The sequence below is a fragment of the Psittacula echo genome (assembly GCF_963264785.1).
Source record: "Psittacula echo genome assembly, chromosome: 7".
In the NCBI taxonomy this organism is placed as follows: domain Eukaryota; kingdom Metazoa; phylum Chordata; class Aves; order Psittaciformes; family Psittacidae; genus Psittacula; species Psittacula echo.
The window spans coordinates 65,540,179-65,549,518 of NC_137740.1; the positions used below are offsets into that span (position 1 = coordinate 65,540,179).

Below are 9,340 nucleotides of genomic sequence, written 5' to 3' on the forward strand. Positions count from 1 at the left end.
GCTTTTGGCCCATTCCTAAATTAGAATTCTATGCAGCTTTCACTACAAACCAGCCATCGTTACACTTCTGTTTTACTTATATTCTTACTTCTTGGATAACCTGTGCTGTCCTTTCTGGTTAATATTCAGTATGTTCTCGTAGTATGATAAACAATAGAATCAACTTTCTGAACTGGTGGTAAAGATAACTTAGTACTGAAGTAAGAGGAATTGTGTCCTCTAGAGAATGAATTTCTTTCTAGCGTTAGGAAAATAAAGGCTGAATAAAGGAATGGTTAAGATACTTATCGCCTGTTTTTATTTTATAGCAAACTGAACAAAAATATCATGAATGCCAGGATGAAGTACGTGAAGACTGATGCTGTGTACTTCGAGAGTTCTTAAGAGATCTCCCTGTGAATGCATTTCCTCTTAGGATAAAAAAGTTAGCTGACCTTGTGGGAAGTAGCGCACACCTATCTTCACATCAAATGAGTATGATTTAAGCTCTGATCTTCCTTCCAAATAAACATAAGCATGCTTAATTCCTGAATGCTTTTCTATAGACCATTCAAAGTATTTTTAAGAGTCATATGTACTGCTGCTGTATTTCTGGTCTTAATTGCCTTGGAGGACTGAGAATTCTGCTGGCTAGGTTCTTAGGTGGTATGATTCACATGCACAGATAGCATGTGCTTGTGTCATACATCTTGGTTTGAAAACATATGAATAATGTATCTGGTCTAGAATTAGGAGGTATTTTCTTTCTTTCTGTTTGTATCTCACTTAGGTTTAAATGCAGGAATTTCTGAAATTTTCAGAGTAGTTTTCCACTATTCCTGAATGCTCCCTCATGAAAAGGCTCTTGTATTGAAACACAGGCACACAAAGTCCTCATTTTCTCTAGGTTTCATCTGAGACAAAAAATCCACTGCCCTATGGAATGAAGCAATAGGATAGATGTCTGATTTTGTGAAAGATGCTCTTTGAGAGGACGTCTCTATATTACTGCTGCAAAGATTTACATTAAGGCTTTTGAATTTTACTTGGCTTTCAGTGAAGATCCAGTAAGAATGCCTTAGTGATTCTGTGAAGCATTGTTGCCATACTATGCTATTGAAAAAGGGGATTTCAGTGCCCCAAATGGACTAGACCCTCTCTGAGGACTCCCTGTTCATTTCTTAGTAGGCCCTTTAGGAAATTCATGGATTTGAACTTGAAATTTATAACTGTGTTAAATCTGTAGCCAATGAGAAACACAATTTTTAGAATTATAGCTGGATGTTGTTTTAATGGCTGTTGTACTATTATAACAGCATTTCCTGTTTCTGACAGTCACCTTTTCAGCTTTTTCTTCTTTCAGTATTTTGTCAATTGTTCCTCCTTCATTGGCTTATTACTTGACCAAATGAAGGAAGGTGGAGGCCCAGTTACCTGAAGGCAATATGCATCTAATGGGAAAATAATTGCTTCCTTGAGAAAAGAATTATTTACTATATGTATAAACATATCTGGTTATACATATATATATATATATCTTTTTTTGAGATTATACAGAATGTGTATAATCAGCGTATGAGTGCATTCAAAGCAGCAGCAGTGTCCTGGTTCAGCTACAGCAGTCATTTTTCTCCTTCTTAGCAGCTAGTGCAGTGCTGTGTTTTCGACTTCAGCCTGAGAACAGTGCTGATAACACCGATGTTTTTAGTTGCTGCTAAGTAATGTTTACCCCAATCAAGGACTTTTCAGTCTCATGCTCTGCCAGTGAGGAGGGGCACGGGAAGCTGGGAGGAAGCAGAGACAGGACACCTGCCCCAAACTAACCAAAGGGGTATTCCATACCACAGCACGTCATGCTCAGTATATAAACTGCAGGCAGTTATCCAGAAGGCCCAGATCGCTGCTCGAGTTGGGCTGGCTATCGGTCAGAGGGTGGTGAGTGGTTGTATTCTCTTCCCCTGTTATTTCCCTTATCATTATTGTTATTGGTGGTAGCAGTAGTGGTTTGTGTTATACCTCAGTTATGGACTGCTCTTAACTCATGGGAGTTACATTCTTCCCATTCTCCTCCCCATTCCTCCTGGAGCAGGGGAGAAGAAGAGGGAGAGGGTGAGCGAGCGGCTGCATGGTTCTGAGTTACCATCTGGGCTTTAGCCACAGAACAGTCATATAAGTAGAGAACAACAGAGGAGTCTTCTATTAGCTAGAGTTAAAGAAAGGTCTCTTGACATAGCATCAACAGTTTATGGAAGCCCTTAAATGACCATGTGATGTCGTATAGCACTGAGAGTTAGCAGACACAGACGTCATTCAGATGCATGTTTTCACATACTCTCCTTTAATATCTTCATATATGTTACTTAAAATGATGTACTGTCTACCTTTCTGTGAGATTATATAACATATAGTGGTTGTGTGTTATTGAGTGAGGATAAATAGGAAATATAAGAAGCATCTTTTTTGGGGGGGTCTGAAAGGTTAGAAGCCATTGTATTGACCATTGCATGAAGAACGAATAGTGTTAACAACAGTGTTTGGTGTCTACCCGTTGACTGAAGTTACTAGAGCAAGAATAACATAGAATCATAGAATGGTTAAGTTGTAAAGATCATCTGGTTCCAACCCCCTGCCATGGGCAAGGACACCTTCCACTACACCAGATTGCTCCAGGCCCCTGTGTCCAACCTGGCCTTGAACACTGCCAGGGATGGGGCAGCCACAGCTTCTCTGGGCACCCTGTGCCAGTGCCTCAGCACCCTCACAGTAAAGAACTTCTTGCTTATATCTCACCTGAACTTCCCCTGGTTCAGTGTGAACCCATCACCCCTTGTCCTATCACTACAGTCCCTGATGAAGAGTCCCTCTCCAGCATCCTTGTAGCCCCCTTCAGACACTGGAAGCTGCTCTGAGGTCTCCATGCAGCTTCCCTTCTCTAGGCTGGACAGCCCCAGTGTTCTCAGCCTGGAATAATACCTGGGAGAGGGCCCAGGATAAATTGGTAGTGCAGGATGTTCTTCAATGGCTACTGAATCATGTCACTCAGAACTGGGAGAGCAGGCAACAAGCAAGAGCTGACCACATTCAGCAATTAATGATTTAGAGCATTCCTAAATTGTGCAGGATAAATAATGATACATATTTCTCATGTTGACTAACTACTGATACTGTAGGAAACAGGATAAACTAATTTCCAAGTAGTTAAGGAGATTTCCATTTAATTTTGCAATGTATTGTAGAACTATGAGTCATATTTACAACAAAAATAGTGTATTGTAGTAATCCTTGTGTGTACATAGTATTCTTGTTATCTCACAATAGGGATGAATTCATTCATATTGCAAAGCAGCATTAAAGCAGTGCTCTCTTCCTACTAACAAGTTCTTGAAATCTGGGAAAAAGTACGATTTTAGTGGCTAGTTGTGTAGTCTGACTATGTGTGAAAATTGTAGATTTTTAAAGTCTAGAAGAGCAGCCATTCCAAAGGTCAAAATACAAAGTTTAAGCGTTCAAAAATAGATGACTTGTTTCAAATTTGCTTTTATTTTCTTTAATGTTAATATTCCAAAACATCCTTATCCCAGGGAATACAGATAGCAGCTGCTTTCTGTAATTGTCATGTAGACTGAGATGATGAAGGGAGTGGAGCATCTCCCTTATGAGGAAAGGCTGAGGGAGCTGGGTCTCTATAGTTTGGAGGAGACTGAGGGGTGACCTTATTAGTGTATATAAATATATAAAGGGGGAGTGTCACGAGGATGGAGCCAGGCTCTTCTCACTGGCAAGCAATGATAGGACAAGGGGTAATGGGTACAAACTGGAACACAAGAGGTTCCACTTAAACTTGAGAAGAAACTTCTTCTCAGTGAGGGTGACGGAACACTGGAACAGGCTGCCCAGGGGGGTTGTGGAGTCTCCTTCTCTGGAGACATTCAAAACCCGCCTGGACACATTCCTGTGTAACCTCATCTAGGTGTTCCTGCTCTGGCAGGGGGATTGGACTAGATGATCTTTTGAGGTCCCTTCCAATCTCTAACAATCTCTAACATACTGTGATACTTGGAAACCTGCTTAGCTTGATTTCTACGTGGGGCAGCATTACATCACTATAAAATGTTCACTTGGTTATACGACTGTGATTATCAAATAATGGCCAGCAAAAGCAATCCTTATAAAAGAAGTCCAGTTTACAGACTATGAAGGTCATTACAGAAAACTCTAGGCTTGTACAAAAGCAGCACAGAGATGCCATCTAGCAGTGACTCTTAGAAGTTTCCTTATATTGAATAGCTCCTTTTTTCAAGATACTGCACTTAAGGAAAGACTTTTTATTCCAAGTCCTTTCCCTGTAGCTGGCTTCCTGCTGAATATCTAGTCACACTGCTGGAAATAAATCAGATTAGCATGAATGTTTTCTTGTATTTTTCTATGTAAATACAGAGAAAAATAAGAATCAAGTAGATACGACATTTAATAAGTATCTTAAAATGGACAGTCTGTAATTAACACTAAATGTTTAATCAACAGTGAGATGTCTTCCCTTTGTTAAAGAGGAATTTCCAGAGCTGGTCAATATTCTCTATAATGTTTAGCAGAAAAAAATACCCCAAAACCTAAAAAAAAAACCCCAAAAGAATGGGTAATAAATTGCTATGCTGAAAATCAAATATTAATATTCTAGAATTTAAGAATAAACTATTTATTTTTTTGTTATATATTTTACTATAAGATGGCGATACTTAGAACACTTTACTATCAGTAAATAACCTAGTAAGTATAGCATAAAAGACCTGCCATAATAAAAATGCCTGTGAACAACAGTCAGTGACAGCTTCCCCCCAACCCCTCGGCATTATTTTAAAGTAGTTGATCAGTAAAACGTGTTATTCCTTGAATACAAATTCCATACGACATGAATGGAAATGTATTTTGGATATTTTGAGATGTCGGATGTGATTTATTTTCTTAAGGTGAATGGTTTGTGAGTGTCAAGGGCATTTAAAAAAGTTGGCTGTCTAGTCATGAGTATATTGCAGAATTATGCTTGGAAAATAAATAATTTAACATCCCCTTGTTTCCTACAATTAATTCCAAATGATATGTTTGCCTTTCAACCTCAGGGCAGAAAATTATCATTCCATTTCAATTTAGCATAAAGCAAGATAACTAACTGAGCACTACTTCCATTTGTAAAGTGAGATTTCAGTCACAACTTGTACTTATTTGCTAAAAAAAAACCCCAAACCCTGTAAATATTTTTAGATATATTTCACAGAAATATGAAAGCTGTTGTCCACAGTCAACAAAACTAAATGATTCTGTGCCATGTGGCATCTTTTTTACACCTAATCTGGTGTAGTATCTTAACCAAGGATCTGAGTAACCATTAGATCTTGTGGGTTTTATTTATGAAAAGCTAATTTAGCTCTGATAAACACCAGGCTTACGTTAAGGGCTCTTAGTTTTACATAATCTTAAGGACTTCTGAGCTTTCTGGCTCATGTCCGCTCGACAAAGTGAAAAGAGCCTGCAATGAACATTTTCATATCCCTGAAAATGACACACAGAGTGATGAATTAAAGGCCATTTTTATATCCTCTGCACAGCATGCCACAGCAAAAAGGGCTAGAAGCTAAGTTTCAAAAGTTAATTCATGCCATTTCATTGCAGTGGCTCATCCTGCTATTCAGTGCTGGATGGTGACAGACACATAAAATGGAGCATTTCTCCCCACTGTTATTTTGGGGCATAACTCTGTCACCTGAATTAAGAGAATAATCCTGCCACCTGAAGCTGGTTTGCTTCATTAGTGGTTTTACACTGTGTGTGTACACAGATTTTGCATTTTCTGCCTTCACAGTCTCCTTAAGTCTCTTCAACTTAATAGATCTCGCAAAATGTAACAGAAGATAGAAAAATAAAGAAAAAGGAGTGTGTCGAAACCCGTGATTATAACATGGGCATGTGCTGCTGTCCACACAGATGTGGAACTCGTGTGCATTGCCTGATGAGTCTGTTTACAGATGTAGCAATAGCTGATGCTCGTAGATAGCTCCTACTTAGTAACGCCGATACAATTATTTAGCTAACATTATTAATCCTGTATCACTCCTGCTTGTTTGTTACTGTATCGTACTGATTAAAAAGCAGACAGAATACTGCAGCCATAAATCAGATTTCCACTGAATTGCTGCTGAAATTCTATCTTTACATTTTTAAAAAGGAACATCCCTCCCATACTGTTGGGAATTCAGTATATATTTGTACATTTATGTGATTAATGCCTTTATTTTAAAGGAAAAAATAACTGCCAGAGGAGCTGAACATCGCCTCATACGGTTGCCTGGTACCTAAATGATATCATTAAAAAGACATTCACCAACATACAATAGAAATTGTGGCCACTCATCATGGTCTACTGCTGGTAATGGTCTGCAACACTCTAACAATGTTTCATCTCTTGATACTTTCTTTTAACATTCATAGTTACAGGATTGCCCGTCACACAAAGACAAATGAGACAAGTTCTGCTCCTACAAGATGCAGCACTATAGACATCTGCAGGCCTGGGGGGGTTCAGTCATTACTGCTCTGAGGTGGTACAGTGCAATTCTGCATCTTTTAAAATTATTTCATCAAAAAAATTACCTTCACAAGCCAGGCTGCATGGCTAAAACATGCCGTTTACTTATTGCAGTATCATATGTGATCTTTTCAATGTTTGCACGCATTAGAAGATAACGGACCTCTGCAGCGCTCAGAGTAGTGTTAAACCTGAGCTCTTCACCTGGTGCCTCCGGTTCCACTCTAAACACAGCTCTTCCCAGCCGGCGGCTGCTGATCCCTGTTTCCAGAGCCTGGCTGCTTCCTCGGAAGTGGTGCAGTCATCGCGCACTACAAACGCCTCTTTGAACCGGAGAACGTGCTGCTCCATTCAGCCGGGCCCCGCCGCCCCGCTCCTCTCCCGACGGCTGATACAACTTGTGCGTGGAGCGATCCCGGGGGGGGTCGTCGTGGGGAGATCAGGGCCGAGGGTGCTCAGTGCGCGGGTGCCCTGGACCCGGCTGCAGCGAGCCCGCGCCCATGGAGCCCTTCCAACCGCGCTTCCTCGCCTCGCACCGGGCACCCGGTAATCCCGAGACCACCGTTTCCGTCACGAACCCTCCCGCCTAGCCCATCGGACAACCAAGGACGCGCATCCGCCTCTCCCCGCAGCTATACAGCCGCCCCGCGTCGCTCCCCGCCGTGTGCGGACCAGCACCGCCGAGGCGGCGCCCGGGCGGCTCCTACCTTGGACGGATCGAGGCCGGCCAGCAAGGACAGCAGCAGAAGGTTGACGATGTTGGCGGGCGTCCGCATCCTGACCCCAGGGCTGCCTCTCCGCACCGCCCCTCTCTGTCATTCACTCCGCACCCGCTGCGGCGACCGTGCCGGCAGCCGCGCTTTGCACCCGCCCGCCCGCCCGAGTGGAGGCTGCAGCGGCGGCCGCCCGGGGGACGCTCATTCCGCGGGCGGCCTCGCTGCGGGAAGGGCGGGCGAGGACGGCGTTGCCCGTGCTGCCGAAGCAGCTCCGCGGCCCCGGCCCGGCTCCGCCCCCGGCCAGCCCACCGGCAAAGTTTGGGCCCGGGAAATGGGCCGGGAGCGCGGCTGGGCTCGGCTCGGCGCGGCTCATTTCCTTTCCCGTGGCGGTGGGTAGGGGAGGGTCGTCCTCCTGCGGGACGAGTGCGCAGCCGGGTTCTCCAAAAGGAGCACCGGGCACCATGGCACTGGGAGAGTGGTGAGGGTTGGCCCTTGTGAGAAGCTGCGGGTGCTGCTGCTGGTGTCGCAGAGGGGAGAGGGGTTTCGTCTGGGGGATCCCGTCCCTTCACTACCCTACTGGGAAAGGCTTGCCTGAACTCTGACGAGCGGGGAGCCACCACTGCTGTCCAGGTGGACCATGGGCCAGCAAGGGACCATCACATCTCCTTGCTTTGGAAGGTGAGCTGTGGTGGGAAGGCTTATATAAGTATATAAGGCTTATATAAGACCTGGTGGAGGTCACTGGTTGAGGAGTCCTTTCTTTGGAAGCCCTCCTAGGGACACGTTGTTACTTCTCCCAAGGAATAAGGGATAGGACAAGAGGAACCGGCCTCAAGCTGCACCAGGGCAGGTTTAGATGGAGCTGAGGAACAATTCCTGCCCCAAAGGGTGCTCAGGCATTGGAACAGGCTGCCCAGGGCAGGGCTGCAGTCACCGTCCTTGCAAGTGTTCACAACCCGTGGAGACGAGGCCTCAGTGCCATGGGTTAGTGGTGGCCTTGGCAGTGCTGGGGTAAGGGTTGGACTGGATGAGCTTAAAGGGCTTTTCCAATGCCACTGATTCCATGATTTTATGCCATGAGGAGTTTCCTTTTCTCTGCATCAGCTAGCATCATTTGTAGTCAGTGCTGGTTTGCCAGCCAGGGCTCTGTGTGGGCTCCTGTCTGTCTGTGCAGAGGCTGGTAGTCACTTTTCCACAATTCCAGAAGAGGAAGTACAGGCAGGGATGCAATATGGTTTCCTGAGGGTTCCCCATTGAGCACAGGTGAGTATGGCCCAGATGTAAATCACACAATAGCACCATCCTGTTAGCACGGGCAAAGTATAGCAAAGTTTCAACTATTTTTCCTTACAAGACTCAAAAGTGTGATCTATGGTTAGGGTAACCTTAGTTATAATCTTATAAATAAGATTATTATAAATGAGGGTTTTTTTCAGCTTTGCATAGTAAAATGTATTAGCTTTACAGTTGGCAACCTTTTGGTCTTGATTAAATTCTCTGGGGGTCTATATTATGTACTTTTTCAGCAGCTAGCACAGAAAGGCCTGTGCTGTTGTGTTATGTGATCTCAACAAAGAGAAAGCAAAACTTCAGTATAAAAAAACCACCACCACAAAAAAAGCCCAACAACAAAAACCCCAAACAACCAAAAATCTAAGCTTGGGAGGGTGTGTTAGTTGAGGGTCTATTGGGGTATGTATGGACAGGGCATGGTTTTCTAATTTACTCTCTCCAAGTCTACAGGATTGGTGGGTTTTGTCTTCAGGAATTAAGGCAAAGGGAGCAGAAACTGTTCTGTCCACGTGGTGTCTGAAGAGATTGCATATCCTTGGCATAATGTTGCCAGTTTAAAAAATGACAATTTTCCTGCAATGGTTTGTTATATTTTCCCATTCTGAGTTTCTTACAACATTAAAATAACTAGATTTACTTTTCCCCAATTGATGTTTTATGCTATGCTGAATTAGAGAAGCCCCATTTCAGGCAGCAGTATCTTGGAGGAAGATACAGTCTTTCATTTCTGTAGAAGGTAGATCTACAAAGTGTGGTTCCTTATGGCAAGAAA

At 43.5% G+C, this 9,340-nt stretch overlaps 1 protein-coding gene across 1 annotated transcript in view; it reads right to left on the reverse strand.

Moving 5' to 3' along the window:
• Positions 1-7,335, reverse strand: part of OLFM3 (olfactomedin 3) — a gene marked incomplete at both ends in the record, with an annotated part of 57,571 nt that extends 50,236 nt beyond the window's left edge. The window contains one exon of the mRNA XM_080623073.1: positions 7,267-7,335. Within this exon, the coding sequence (XP_080479199.1) occupies positions 7,267-7,335 (69 nt within the window). The remainder of the gene's footprint in view (positions 1-7,266) is intronic.
• Positions 7,336-9,340: the final 2,005 nt, after the last annotated feature.